This window comes from Mastigoproctus giganteus, chromosome 7 (genome assembly GCF_048544385.1).
Source record: "Mastigoproctus giganteus isolate SK-2022 chromosome 7, ASM4854438v1, whole genome shotgun sequence".
Classification (NCBI taxonomy): domain Eukaryota; kingdom Metazoa; phylum Arthropoda; class Arachnida; order Uropygi; family Thelyphonidae; genus Mastigoproctus; species Mastigoproctus giganteus.
The window spans coordinates 38171907-38188214 of NC_143581.1; the positions used below are offsets into that span (position 1 = coordinate 38171907).

The 16308-nt window shown below is 37.6% G+C and overlaps 1 protein-coding gene across 1 annotated transcript in view; it reads right to left on the minus strand.

The window, feature by feature from the left end:
• Nucleotides 1-16308, minus strand: part of dre4 (SPT16 homolog, facilitates chromatin remodeling subunit dre4) — a 292696-nt gene that overhangs the window by 53166 nt on the left and 223222 nt on the right. Inside the window, exons 16-17 of the mRNA XM_090377621.1 lie at nt 15920-16047; nt 3322-3457 (exon numbers count right to left, since the gene is read on the minus strand). Of these exons, the coding sequence (XP_090233747.1) occupies nt 3322-3457; nt 15920-16047 (264 nt within the window). The remainder of the gene's footprint in view (nt 1-3321; nt 3458-15919; nt 16048-16308) is intronic.

The following is a 16308-nucleotide window of genomic DNA, read 5'->3' on the forward strand; positions in this document are numbered from 1 at the left end:
TTTGATATTATATACTTGGATCTTAGAAAGGCTTTTGATACTGTTGCGCATGGAAGACTGCTGCACAAATTGAGCAGTGTGGCATTGGAGGCAAAGTGCTGCTATGGATAAAGGGGTAGTTGAGGGGGAGAAGACAGAGAGTGGTAATCAATGGACACTGCTCATCGTGGACTAATGTTATTAGTGGAGTCCCTCAGGATTTAGTGTTGGGTCCATTGTTGTTTTCTGTATTTATAAATGATATTGATGATGGTATATCAAGCTTAATGTCCAAGTTTGCAGACGATACAAAAGGTTGGCAGGGTTGTCAAGGACACTACTGACACTTATGCTGCTGCAACAGGATCTGGAAAGGTTGAGCAGATGGGCTGAGAGGTGGCAAATGAAGTTTAACATTGACAAATGTAAAGTTACTACACATGGGAAACAGCAACCCCAGACAACGTATCAACTCTGTGGTACTACACTGACAGTGGTAGAAGAATGAAAGGGACTTGGGGGGTGGTTGTGCAGGCAGATATGAAGTTCTCTGAGCAGTGCAGACGGGCTGCAAGAGTAGCTCATGGAGTACTGTCAATGATATACAGGAATTTTTCCAGCAGGGATAAGGAGGTGATTATTCCATTGTATAAGGCAATGTCAGGCCACACCTAGAGTACTGTATACAGGTCTGGAGGCCTCATTTCAAGAAGGATGTAGAGCTGCTGGAACGAGTACAGAGAAGGGCAACAAGATTAGTGAATGGAACAAAGGGGTGCTCTTACGAAGAAAGGCTTAAGTTTTGCAAATTACAGTGTCTGGAGACTAGGCACCGGCGAGGTGATCTGATAGAGGTGTATAAAGCCTTGAATGGTTTAAGCATGCTCAATGCTGATGGGATTCTTCCTCTAGCTCAGAAAAATCACCTGAGAGGGCATAAATTCAAATTGAGGAAAGACAGATGTAGGATAGACGTGCGGAAATTTGCCTTTAGCCAGCGGGTGGTTGGTTGGTGGAACAGACTTCCATCCCTTGTGGTGGAGGTTGATAGCCTAAATAAGTTTAAGGCTCAGCTGGACAGGTATTTTGAACGAACAGAGGGGGTGAAGTGGAAGTGGGGTTTTTTTTTTTTTTTTTTTTTTGGCTGATGCTGCATAAGCTTGCTTTCTTGCATCAAATGCCTCTACTAATGCTAATACCCTGAAAGAGAGAGAGAAAACAAGAGTCAAAAGTAGAAGGGAATCACCAAGAAAGAGAAGAATGATGATATCCAACTCAGGATCCTGGGTGTGCCAAGAATGTTTACAAGATGTGAATGAGCCCCTGGGATTATCTCCACATGTGTGGAACTATGCTGCCTACATGGGTTATAAAAGTGTTATATACAGGCATGTGTATAGTATTGTATTTAATTTGGAAAAAAAAAAAGATTAAATGTGGATGCTCATTACAGAAAGCACAGTGATTATGATTGTGGAAAGGGCTAGGATATGTGCATTTTCTAAACAGCCTTATGGCTTTCCCCACAATGTAGACAATGTAGACAAGGTCATGGAGGAGGAGAGAGTGGTTTACGAGTAGTTGCGAACGGTGATGCGGGCGAGGAAGAGAGGTCAGAGAGGAAGACAGTTGAGATGGGTGACTTCCATCGTAGGCGGATGCTGAGCTCGTGGACTATGAGAGGCTCAAAGATTGGATGTATGAGGGTGCCAAGGTCCCTGTTGATCGTATTCGTGGTGACACTGATTCCAGCCAACGACAGATTTCAGGATCCAATGTTGACTGGAGTCAGCAAACATCAGTGTCACCGGGAATACGAACAGGGACCGTGGCACATGCATACATCTAATCTTTGAGCCTCTCACAGTCCACGAGCTCAGCAGCCGCTTACAACAGCAGTCACCCATCTCAACCGTCTCCCTCTTCCTCGCCTGTATCACCGTTCGCAACTATCCCTAAACCACTCTCTCCTCCTCCGTGACCTTGCCTGCTTATGTACTCAAAGGTCAGCTAAAATACACAAAAAAACTGCTTGCCAGTGTTCAATTAGTTGAAAAAGGCTACATACAGTAGCCGAAAGCTTCTATGTATGTTCTGTATTTGCTAAATTTAATATATGTTATCTCCTAAATATCTGTGCCTTCTGTCAGTTTGTTTTTTTTTATGTGTTACTGTGTTTACTCTCTCACTTACTAATTAAGTTCTTTTCACTTGGTCAGTGCAAGCAAGAACACTATGCATACTAGAGCAGAAATCAGGTGCCTAACTCATCATATTCTTTTTTAGGCATTCCAAAATAGGCTCATATGTGCTGCAAAAACTTGTTACACTTCCCCTTTTTCTTCTATATAGCATCCACAAACATAGTAGAGCAAATCTGTTTTATTAGAGTGCAGTCGACACTATATTCTCTAATCTGAAACTGATTGTATGACACTTTTATTAGTGTTGGCACTAGTCCCAAATATTACATTTAACATTTAAATAGGCCACAAAAATTAATTTTCAGAATTTCTCTTGTGGCAGTATTTCTTGTCTTCTCAGAATAATCAGCATGTTCAGTCAACTGACACTGGTCTTCCACTTTTTTTTTTATCATATCACTCACAGTAGTTATGAAAATTCCACAGTCACTTTATGCTAACTGATTTTCTGTGGCACCAATTACAACTAGGTAAATCAACTCGTATTCAAATCAAAATCTAATTATACAGATAACGACAAGGCTGTTCTATTCTTAAATTTAATACGGTGTTTTATAATATCCAGTGACATTAATTAGTTTCAATCACCTAGTAGGCCATAACAACAGCAGGCACATGGTGCCTTTACTCCACCAGTTTTTTGGAGAGAGAGAGAGAGAAAAAAAAAAAAAAACAAGAAATAGTTCAAACTGGGAAACTAAAAATTTATTTGCAATTTTGATGTTATATTAATATCAAAAAGCATCATTAGAAAGTCTTTTTTTTTTTTAATTAAAAAAAAGTTTTTTTGACATTACATGGCTTTTAAACAATTAAAAGATACAGATCTAAAGTGAATATCTGGAGGAATACTAAAATTCATTGTCAATGCACTTAAACTTATTAAAAACTTTTTAAACTTATAAATTTAAATTTATAAGTTTTACTGTTTTTCTATAAAACGTGTATTATTTCTTGGCAGATTGTCAAATACACCAAGTACATCACCTAGATAGGTTAAAAGTATTCAGTAGGAAATGAATAATGACCCTAATAAATCAAAAATTGAATGATGCCAAGAGACATACTAATCTGCAGGTCTGGAAATAATAATAATAATAAAAAAATAATAATAATAATAATGAGTAATCAAAATTACCTCCTTTTCTCTTTCTTCAGCTTCCCTAGTTTTAAACCTCTTTTGAACTTCCTTGATAAGCCTAAATGCTGTGCTTAGATTTGAAGATGGAGCTGATATTTCTCCTGGTTCTTTTAAATTTGTACTTCTATATGTTCTATAAAAATATAGAAAGCATTTATTTCATTTAAAGTATTTACTTTTTTAAAAATTGCTGTCATAAATTTAATTCTTTTGTATAAACACATGCATGCACAGACATGATCAGAAGTTCCAACCATTTAATTCATCACAGATTTACCTGAATAACAATATAATAGAGTATTCCAAATGTGTGATTAAAGTTTTCTTCTCTCTCTCTCATAGTTCTGCCCACACTGGTTCAACATGAAAATCAAGTGAACCATCCACAAGTGTGAAATATGTAACTTAACAAGAGAATATCCACACACAGAGTAGTTGAGGTCAGTGCAAAACTTTGGAGATAGTTCTCAGTAATGTATTAATTTAACCAGGATGATGATATCAGTATAAGTTTGTTTGTTTGTTTTGGGATTTATTAGGCGCATCGGCAACTATGGCCATACATATGGTAAGTATGCATGCCATTTCTTCCCAAAAAAGAAAAGGTAGCAGAAAGTACTTTTTAACTAACTAAAGGAGGTGATATACTTTAATCATCTTGAGAAAGTTATAAATGCTTGAGACATTTGTTTATTTAAAAGTGAAGTAAGTGTAGGAGGATCTTCTGTTGTGGCTGGAGTGCAAAGATTCTGGCGTTCTCTTGTATATTTTGTGCATTCAACAAGAATGTGTTTCACTGAAAGCATTGTATTACAGTGATGACACTGAGGGGTATCTCTCCTCTTAAAAGATAACCACGAGTGATATTTGTGTGACCTATTCGCAGAAGAGCCAATATTACCTCCTGAGGTTGGTTTGAACTGAAGCTGGAAGGCCATCGCTCAAGGTTTGGCTTGATACTTCGAAGCTTATTGTTAGGTTGATTTTCCCATGATAACTGCCATTGGCTCATGCATTTTTCCTGGATTATTGGTCGATAGTCTTGATAAGGCACCTTCCACTTGTTCTCGGTGGTAGGTGAGCTAATTTGGCAGTATTGTCCGCTAGTTCATTTCCAGGAATTTCCATATGTCCTGGGACCCAGCAGAAGTGCACGTTTTTCCCAAGTTCTGATAAGGTATGTAAAGAGCTGACTATTCCTTTCACAACTGGGTGGGCGATGTTCATGATGTTTTTTAGTGCTTGAAGTGCACTTAAAGAATCTGTGAAAATATCAGAGGACTCAGTGTAATTTAGTGCAACCTGAATTGCTATTAGTTCAGCGGAAAATATACTGAACTCACATGACAACTGATAAGTTAATGTGACATTTGGAAAAACTGCGACAATTCCAACGAGGATATCATTCTTTGATCCATCAGTATGTACTACAAAAAACTGGGAAACTGGTCCACTACTGCATGGTATAGTTGCAAGAAGTTTTCTCTATGCAATGTAGATTTATTCCATTCATGTAGATGTAAGTCACACGAAGGTGGAGTGATATTCCAAGGAGCACGAGAGGATGGGAGGCTATGTGCCACATTGTCTAAGGTCAAATTTAGTTCTTCTAAGAGGTGTTTTATTCTCATACCCAAAGGACGGTTAGCATTAGGGTGGTTTTGGTATAACCTGCTGTGCTGTGATGTGAAAAGTATCTGCCAGTTTGGCATATATCTAATATCTGGCATATATCTAATTTTATAGGCATAACATAGTATCAGTTGTTGTTGTTGTCTGATTGAGAGAGGGGGTTCATGTGCTTCAGCATATTGGCTATGTATTGAAGACGTGCGATATGCTCCTAAAGCAATGCGCATTCCACTATGATGGATAGGGTCAAGCCAGCGAAGGGCACTAGGTCTTGCTGAACTATACACTGGTTCTCCGTAGTCAAGCCATAATAAAGTAAGGTGATCAGCTCCCCACTTAGTTGCAGAGAGAGAACCCGGAGATATTTAGTTTTTGTTGACGTGATGTTCTTAGTCTTTTGATATGCTCAAGAAAAGTGAGTTTATGGTCTAAAGTGATTCCTAAGAACCGTATGCTGGGATGAACTGCTATTGGTTGGCAATTCAGTTGTAGCTCTGGATTGGGGTGGAGTTTGTGTTGGCAGCAAAAATGGATGCAAAATGTTTTTTTTGCAAACAAAGTTGAAACCCATTAGTCTGAGCCCGTGAACAGATCTTAGTTACTGCCCCTTGCAACTGTCTCTCAACAATATTCATTTTTTTCGCATGACACCAAATACTAAGGTCGTCTACAAACAGTGCTTTATCAACAGTGTTTGGAAGTTGTCCGGCAATGGTGTTTATTGCAATTATAAAAAGTGAAGCACTGAGTACAGAGCCTTGAGGAACTCCTTCTTCTTGTGAAAATACTTGGGACAGTGAGGTTTTAAATCGAAACCTGGAATGTACATTTCCATAGGAAATTCTGTATGAAAATCAGGAGGAGACCCAGAAGTTCATGGCAATGTAATTCACGGAGTATTCCATACTTCCACATGGAATCATAGTCCTTACTGATATCAAAGCAGACTAATACATGATGTTCCGATCTGAGGCATGCATTCTGAATGGAATTCTTTAGTCTTACTAGTATATCTAGTGTAGATCTGTTTTGTCGAACACCGAATTGTGCAGAATTTAGCAGATTGAAATTTTCAAGGTACCAGATCAGTTGGCGGTTTACCATCTTTTCGAGAATTTTGCAAATGCGTCAAGGCGATAGGTCTATAATAAGTGGCATTTGTAGGGTCTTTACCTGGTTTAGGAAAGGCAAGGACCATAGCATGATGCCATTGATTAGGGAATTTATCTTCCAGGAAGAGTCTATTGAATAGATGAAGAAGTGACTGTAATGATTCGGTACTTAGTTTCTGTATCATGGAATAATAAATATTATCTGGTCCTACAGCACTGCGTCTAGATGTTGACAAGGCTCTATGTAGTTCGTGGATGGTAAAAGGTAAGTTGTATTGTTCTCCTTTTGAAGAGAAGTTTAACTTTTGTTTTTCTAAACTTGTTTTCAATCTTCTGAAGGTCGGTGTATAACTTTCTGTTGTTGATGTTTTGGCAAAGGTTTCACCTAGTATATTGGCAATTCCAGCAGGATCATTTACATTCTGCCCATTCTATGATGGGTAGAGGTGTCGTTTGATATTTGCCACTCATTTTTGTGACTGCTTTCTAAATTTTATGTGTAGGAGTTGCTTGATTGATAGTCGAAGTGAAGCAGATCCAAGCAGCCTTTTTATTGCGGCGTCTAACATATCTCGCTCTTGCTCTAGTGCACTTATATTGAATGAGATTGGTTGTAGTTGGACGGTAAAAATAATTCCAAGCTTTGCTTTGCTCTTTTTTATCCACAAGACATTCATCACCCCACCAGATTTTTGGATGAATCGGTAATTTTGAAGAGGATTTCAGTACGGTTTGTTCTGCTGCATGTAATATCGTTTTTGTGACATAGTCAACCACTTCATCAGTTGTGGAATTTTGGATTATTTTGGGATCAAGCTTAGTTAATTTTTTACAGGACTGCCAATCTGCTTTATCAGTGAGCCAATGCGGAATTTTAGTAGGATGATCAGAGGGCTAATTAAGTAATTCAATTATTATGGGGAAATGATCGCTATGTAGTGGATCGTTGTTTATCATCACCTTAAGAATAGGATACAAGGTTGCTGAACAGATAGACAAGTCCATTGCAGTACTTGTTCCTGAAGGAAGGTGAACGTATGTAGGTGAACCATTATTTAGAAGGAGGTTGTTATTGTCTAGATACAGTGCAATTAGTTTTCCTCTTTGATCGATGTTGTTGTTACCCCATAGTGTGATGACCATTTAAGTCTCCCAGAATGAGGAAAGGTGTTGGGAGTTGAGCTATAAAATTGTTTAGATCATTTTGTTGGAAGGTATAGCTTGGTGGGATGCATAAGGAGCAGACTGTCACATGGAAGTCGGCAGCCACATGGACTGCTATTGCCTCGAGGGGAGAGTTCAGTAAGACCTGTTTGGTAGGAATGGGTTTGTTAAAACAGCTACACCACCACCATGTGCAATATTCTGATTGGTTCTGTCTTTTCTAATAATATTATAACGAGACAGTTCTGGTGTATTTTGGGGTTTTAAATACATCTCTTGAAGGCAGAGACATATTGGCGAGTATTTACAGGTAAGATCGTATAGGTCATCGACATTGGCATGGAATCCACGACAATTCCACTGTATTATTCTGTTCATTATTTATCTCTTGTTAGCCTTTCCGAGTGTTTTCGTGTTGCTGAGGTTTTCTGTTTTTCACTCTTGTTTTTATCTTTTTTTGGGAAGGTAGGCCTTTCTGTGTCCATGTCTTTTTCAACGAAAATTTGAAGGACAGGGTAATCTGCTGATTTTTCTTTAGTGTCCATTTCTTGTTGGTGACTAGAAGTTAGGATATGTTTTTCTTTGGGTCCTTGATCTGAGGTGTGGAGGTTTTCGAGTGGTATGGAAATTGGTGTATTGACTGCTTGGGTTTGAGTTGTACTGTACAAAGATTTTACGTAATTCAAGAAAGACTCTTTTGGGGGGGTACTGTTAGTTCAGTTTGTGATGCAGTTGATTGGATTTTTTGGTGGCTTGGGCATACGCAGGTCTGTTTGTATGAGTTGGTGGTGAGATGATTCTCTTTGCTTCTTGGTAAGAAAAATGATGGTTGGTTTTATATTTCTGGATAAGTTTCTCACTTTTCCCAGTGCTCACATGGTCTAGCATAAGCGGGATGATCTTTTTTGCAGTTTGGACATACTGGTTGAGGAGCATTACAGTTTTCGGAATTGTGTTCTACTGAACCACACTTTGCACAAGTAGGGGTTCCCTGGCAAGCTGTCTGGGAATGTCCGTACTTCTGACATTGGAAACACCGTAGCGGGTTTGGGACATATGGTCTGACATTGCATACCAGATATCCGGCCTTAATGGATGATGAACGATTCGGTGTATTAAAGGTCAAGATCAGATTGTGGGTAGGGATCAGATTGCCATATTTTCTGATGGAGATTCTCTTGACATGAATAACCTTGTTCTTTCAGTTCTTCTAGCATTTCTTCTTCCGATACATCTAGTAAATCCCAGTCTGAGATCAATCCTTTAGAGGTGTTCAGTGATCTGTGGGGCATTACAGTTACTGGGAGTCCTGCAAAGAAATTAATTTTCAGAAGTCGCTCAGAATGTTTGGCATTAGATGTCTCAATGAGAATATCTCCTGACCTGAATCGTTTTATGGATTTCGGAGATCGAGCTCTACTTTCCAATTCCTTTTGAACTCTAAATGGAGAAAGTTTGCCAACTGCATTCTCACCAGTTGAATGGATGATCAAATAAGTTGGAATTGGATAGGTCTCTGGCTCAGTTTTTTGGCACTTTGCAGTTCCTGCTGTGGAATTATCTTTATTTTTTGATATCTGGGTTGCGCCTGGCAGCCAAGATAAGTCTGAATTTGACTTACTCATGATATGCTCTTTTCCGCCCTGGGAGATTGTCTTTTTCTCCCAGGTTACCGGCCCCGCCATGTGGAGGCAAGAGCAGTGCCACCTAGTGACCCAAGCGAAGAAGAGGGTTAGTATTAACTAAAAATAAGAGGGATTAAAGAAAGGTGGCTTTCCTTTCTAGGTTATAGTATTTGAATATATCTATTTAATTATAATATTCAGGAGTTATTGGACTTGCGAAACTCAGGAGAAACGTATTTACAGTTAGGCGCACTAGATAATCACCCTGGAAAGGTGCTGTGGTCACTAATATCGCTTGGCACTTGCACAGGTACGTTCAGGGCATCAAATTCTGAATAGCACAAATTTTCCCAAAGAGAATGTGTATGTTAAAGAACTCAATACAGATGTATTAGTTGAAATAACCCACATCAAAATAACCAGATGAAATAACTCTGCCAGGCACCTGGTAAGATGAGAGATGTGATGTAGGCCAATGGTGAAGTGCCTTGTCACTGTTATTCATTATGCTAGGAATATATGAGGGCTGTTCAATAGAGAATGATATATTTTTTTTCCCCATCCATATTTTAATGGTCCTTTTCAAAGTAGTCCCCAATTGATGAAATGCACTTACTCCAACATTTCTGCCATTCTTCAAAAAACACGATGGAAACCATTTTTTTGAAGAATGGACAAATGATATGCATTTTGAGAATCAGAGACGATTCTCGTATGCATATCAAAATAGTCTCCAATTCACAATTTCTTCTGATGACTGGAAACGTATCCCTCATAGCTCCTTTAGTTTTGGGAGGGGGAGAAAAACAGAGTGCAAGGTCAGGACTGTAGAGTGAACACAGCAGGAGATATGCAATTACTGTCAAATTCATTGTTGACAAAGGAGGTTGTTGCTTCTGAAAGCTCTAGTGTGTTTTACTATTTTATTGCTTTAATTCTGTTATTTTATCACTTTTAACAAACTTTTTCATTTTATCAGTGTACTGAATTTATTTTATATCATTTTAAATATACATTTTTGTACAAATTTTACCCTGTATTTATTATTTTATTAAATTTTCTGTCATTTGAAAGGTGGTATATATTATTGCAGTTTTGAGTGATTATTTTCCAAATCCCAGGGGCCTATTTTAAGAAAGAAACTTAAAAAATAAAAAAATTGACTGCACTTTACACTATTTGCAAAATGTTTTTTGGAAGAAAGGTAGGAATTGTTTAAAAGTGTGCACCTCGCAATGTCACATTATATTTTAATTGCCAAAATGGAACAGAATACTGACAATGGCAGCTACTTTTGTTAACTCAGTGTTACACAAGCAGTTACATGGTATACAATACGCACCACTCAAAGTGTGTGTGTGTGTGTGTGTGTGTGTGTGGTGGGGGGATTTTTTTTTGATTTGGTAGTTGTTGGCGCATCGGCTTCTGTGGCCATATTGCACCTCCCAAGGTTTTTGCAGTACTTTGATCCAAGCCCGAGGCGGGAATCGAACCCGCGACCTTTGGGTTGCCAGGCAGGTACTTTACCCACTCGGCTAGCCCGGTTGGCGTGGTGGGGGGAGCCATGTGAATTAAAGGCAATTAATTATTCACTGTTTTAGCATTATTTTTTTAAATAAAGAATAATAAATTTAATAAAAATGACTGTATCAAAAAGTTAGTGTCTGTACATGTAGTTACAATGTTAAAATTCACATGGTCATCACTTTAATATGGAGGAGAGGGGAGTTCAAATTTGACCTAGAATCATGGCATGTCAGTCAGTTGCTTTCCCTGTTTATTCTTGATTGTGCTAATATCTCTATAGCATAAAATTAGTTATAACTGCAACTACTGGACAATATACATCTACTGCTGCATTTTTGACAAACAGCTTTCACCCCAAAAATTTTAATGGTTTGAAAAGGTGGAAATCTGAGGGAGAAATAACTTGAGTGCAAGCACAGTAAGTTCAAGGTCTCAAAAAAAAAAAAAAAAAAAAAAAAAAAAAAAGTGACAATATGGTTATAATAACAGTACTGGGCTCAGAATTACGCAAAGGTGTTTGTAAATGACACTACACTACACTACTGAAGATTTTATGAATAAAAATGGGAAAGTTTTCCAGAATACATCTCAACTGCTATATTATTTTCATATTTGCACCTGAGCAGCATCGAGGTGGGGGGGGACTGTTCCCTGCCTCACAGGTGGCACTGAACGACTGTGTTTTCAAGAGTGTTATTTTTGGAATGACAAATTTCATCCTGAACTACAACATTCACTAAAAAATGTTTAAAACAGGAGAAATTTTAGGGCATAAGGAGCATAAGTTTCCTATTTCTAACAGACTAACATGAAATGATCATGACATTTAATAACATGAAACGATTGGAATGTCAGTAGTTTGTCTCTCCTCTTTCACATTAAGCGATCTTCTCAATGAACTCTCCTTTCAAACGTACAAGATTGTCCCATACTGCATTTTTCTTCATGATAAACAATGCTGTCATTTTAATTTCTTTTCTTGGCGAAGGTAAAGAAAACCAACATGAGAACGACAAGAAATGTCAGATAACTTACGTGGAAAATTAGTTTACTGATACAGCACTCTAGCGCTGCTCGCTCGGTAAACAGACAGTAGGTGTTATCAGTCTGGAGCAAAGTCAAGAACGATATATTGATTGGCAGGTAGGCGGGGCAAACAATGTGCTGATTGGTGCGCGAACACAACACACGATAACATCAGTTTAGTATCACTTTAGCAGCACTAATGGTAACTTGCCCTAATGATGATATTGTCAACATTGCCTACGCCGACGATCTTGCCTTGCTTGTACCTGGGAATTCTCATCTTGAATTGGAAATTAAAGCAAACCGCATCTTGGATGATCTTCACATGTGGTGTTCCCTCCATAAACTCTCCATTTCAGTCTCTAAAACTAAACATGTTCTTCTGAAAGGCCTACTGAATCGTAATCGTCCCCCTGTGGTTAAAATTCTTGACCAGGCTGTTAAATTGGAAAGTGAATATAAATACCTTGGGGTGGTGATTGATGATCGTTTATCTTTTATTCCCCATTGTAAGTACCTTCGGCAGAAAATCCGTTCTCTTACCGGCTGGCTGTTGCGTCTTGCCCGTTCCCTCTGGAATCTTAAGTCGTCTTCTCTTGGTCTTTACTACAAGTGTATCTTCATCCCCATCGTCTGCTATGGTGCCGGCGCTTGGGGCTTCAGAATTCTTAATTCACTGGTTCAAAAATACCTTCTGCAGGCGCAGCGGTCCTTCCTTCTCTATACTTGCAGGGCATGTAGACCTGTTTCTACTGATGCCCTGCTTGTTATTAATGGTCGTCTCCTATCTACCTGGAAATTATATTGCATTTCTTGTCTTACCATAGGAAATCTCTCTCTCCTGCCTCGGTGGGAGATTTTGCTAATAATTATGAGAACTCTACAAATGTTGATCTGGCTAGACTTTCCAATCTTGCTTTGGAAGAGTGGCAACACTCTTGGGATGATTCCTCTCTCGGCAGAATCACATACGCTTTCTTTCCTCATGTTTTTATTAAAGATAAAAATTTTAACTGGCTTCAACTTGGGTTATTTCCCACTTTCTTAATCACGGGACATGGAATTAATTCTCGTTTGTATAGATTTGGACTCGTCCCCTCTCCTCTCTTGTGGCTCTGAGGAGACGGTTGAACATATTGTCCTACATTGTAATTTATATGTGGATTTAAGACAATAATTGTCTATCTGTACAAATGTATATAATTTAGATGATTTTTGGTGCCTGGTTTGGTCGGCGGACTCTCTTTCTGCCTTCTCTTGTTTTGCTAATAGTGTCTTCCGGAGAAGAGCGGCTTTATCAAGGAATAACCCTTGATTTCGTTATTTGTTCTTAATATTTATATATATTACTGTATTGATTTTTTTTTTTTTTTTTTTTTGAGAGGAGTTTCTTCCTTGCCTAAATTGTCTTGTGTTTTGGACGCAGAGTTTTTGCGTCTTTTTCTGGAGACTTGTTTCAGGTTTTGCCTGGCCGAGTGGGAGAGATGGACCACCCCTCTCCCACTTCGAACTCTGTCCGGGTTGCCTGAAATGATTTTCTGTATTAAATTGTATGTATTTTGTAAATACTGTAATTATCTTGTTAATATCATGGTGCTTTTGTTTGATTTGCTGTTTGCTCTCAGAACTGAGAGTAACTGATTTTATTGTTTTTGAATCAGCAGTTAATCTTAAATGTTTATATTGTACATTACTTGTGTAGTTAGCTCATTATTATGTTGAAGAGACAGTTTTTCTCTTGTTGCGTTGTCTGTTTGGCTCTGAGGAGTGGGATGGACCTCTCCCTGCTCCCTCAGATCCAACCTTCAGTTGGCTGTTCTGGTTGAGTGAGATGATTTTCCTCTCTAGCCTGTCTTACTGCTGGCTGCTTCTCTTGCTGCTTGTGTTTTGATTTAATTTTGTTTTCCTGCAGGGCTGATTATTTGTTGTATTTTTCTTTCCTACCTGATTGCAGCTGCAATCAGTTGGGTTTTTGCTAGTACCATATAGTTCTTGGTCTAGCATTTTTAGCTGTAAATGGGTTTTGGTTCTGAGGGGTGGGATGGACCTCTCCCCGCCCTCTCAGATCCAATTGCTTTGTTGGCAATTGCCATCCTTTTTTTTTTTTTTTTTTTAATGCTTACCTATATTATTGTTAATTCTACGTGTCTTGTTATTTGAAACAAGTTTTGTTTTTCGCAGCTTGTGGTAGCAGCTTTGCACTTGCTGGTTATGTACATATGTTTATAGATTAGATTACTTGTGCAGAGACATTTTCTCTGCATATTCATTAATTATTGTTTAATACTTAACTTATTATTTTGATTTGTTATACTTAGATTTAAATTTAGAATTGCTTTTGATTCGGTTAACTAATTTATTTGTACAGTATTTATTGGTTTTGTCTTTGGCATATCTTTGCCTTGGATGAGTTCTGTTTGTCTCTTTGTGTTTTGTATATATGTTTCTGCATTTCTTCTGGTTGACTATTTCTGTTAATTTCTTGGTTGACTAATTTTTCAGCCAAGATTTTAATTACTTATTTTGTAAATATTGTATATTTTACTCTCTGCTTATGCAGTGTAATTTGTTAATATGTTTACTGCTATGTTTCATATCGGTGACATAAGTATTTATTATTTATCTTAATTTATTCTTTTAAGTGGCTATCTAATAGCCACTTGTACATTACCTATGTTCTTTCCTTGAGACTTTTCTTTTTCCCCTTGTCGGTGCAAGTTGGGCTTCCTTCCAGGCTAGGGGAATCTTTCTTTCAAAATTACAAGCCTTCAGGCTTCAAAATTTTACCTCTTCAAGCTCTCTCGCTTGTTAGATTTTCCAACTAATGTTTTCCTCTTTCCTATTTCTTCTTTTTCCTGAGAGAGTGTTTTGCTCTCTTTTCTTCTTCTACTTTCTTTTCTCCTACTTTATCCTCCCTATTCCTTATTTATTATAACCGGGATTCCACTTGTTGGAATCCCACTAAGTGTAATTTAGATAGTTCCTGGAGCACCTCCACGTGGCTAGGGACGGGAGTCGGGACGCAGGTAGCTTCCTCCCTGCCTCCAGGCTGCTAAGACTCCAGGGCCGGCAAACAACAACCATCACAACACACATATATACTTACACACACACACACTTGCCGGCTATAAATAACCTACAGATGCTACAGCGGTATATAGGGGTAACCCTGGAGGCCGCAATCAATACAAGAATACCTTGTCCCTTGCCCTAATGAATGATTTCCAAAAGGAAAAAAAGGTCAGATTACCTCCACTTGAATCCCATGGGAGCTTGACCCCATCCCCAAGTGGAGGGGGGATAACATAACCTTTTTCTTTAGAATCACAGTCATATTTAGAAATACATTTTTTAATGATTATTTTTATTTTCTTGTTTCAGTAATATGCCCTAATGGTGAAAAAAGGTCAGGTTACCTCCACTTGAATCCTATGGGAGCTTGAACCCCTCCCAAAATGGAGTGGGTAACTTAACCTTTTTTCTTTAGAATAATGGGTGGACTAGCACATAAATTGTTTATTAACAAAATATTAATTTTTTATTACTGTACTTTTATTTTTAAGGTCAGGTTACAAAATATAACGAAAAATAAAGAAACCTTTTCCTTTTCTCGTAACCAAACCTAAATCAACAGTATAGTAAAAACACTCATGAACTCCAAAAATCTGCTTTTAATAACGAGAAAAAAACATAATGAAGAACATAAAAATGAACAGAACGAAACTTTTATTAATTTAGTTTTCATCAAAAAATCAACCAATGTTTTATTTTCCTTACAAATTTCTTCCATCTTTAAAAGATTCAGCGTTACTATTACCTGTTTACCGTTCATCACAAAACTATTATGCACTGTTCTTTACTCATAAATACACATTATAATGACAACCAGTGACTACACAGTAGCTTGTCTGTTGAGCCCACCACCAATCATTTCATCATTTGCCACGCCTACCTATCAATCAATATATCCTTCTCGATTTCGGCCCCAACCAATAACACCTACTGTTTGTTTACCAAGCGAGCAGCGCTAGAGTCTGGTGTCGGGAAACTAATTTTCTGTGTAAGTTATCCGACGTTTCTCGTTGTTCTCGTGTTGGCTTTCTTTACACCTTAGCCCTTTTCTTTATTTATTATTATTATTTTTTTATTTATTTATTTTTTTGTGTTGCAAACATGCAACAGTATGTCCATTAAGCATTAATGGGACAATGAGGATATGTTTGACTATTAGTTAAGTTCTCATAAATTGCATGCCAAAGTATAGCCATTGTCAGGAATATTTATAACTAAGGCTAGATTCTATCCTTCAAATCTGAAACATAAAATGGAAACAGGTAACATCTGAAACAATCAGACTAACATAATTTGTGATGCTTCATAGTTTTAAATTGAGCTAAAAATCATCAAGGTTCCACTTACATGTTACAGTAAAAGTGACAATTCCTATTTATAAAGTTATATGCTTTGTAAGTTACTGAAGCTATTCATGTTTTGAATATTAGAACTTACATTTCTTTCATGAAGGTAGCCTCTGGATTAGGATAAATATTACCCTCATTTCGTCCAAGGGCAGTACCAGGGTGAAAAAAATTTATTCTTAAATAAGTGTACCCTCCTTCCACAGATTGACTAATATTCTGCAAATGAAACAATTGTAATTGAATGACTATTTATAGCCTTAAAATATTTTTATCAATAAAATATATAAAATTTTTTTTAGTCAATATCTCACTAAATCAGAATTTGATTAGAAACAAAGGAAGTTAATAGAACAGTAGTGAACAATATTTTATTTATATGGTGGTTGTGTTATTTTGTCACTGTTCATTACTAGTCAAGTAATAATTTCAAATTATAAACAGTTTTGGGAAAGCACAGTTAAAGTCCATAATGGACAT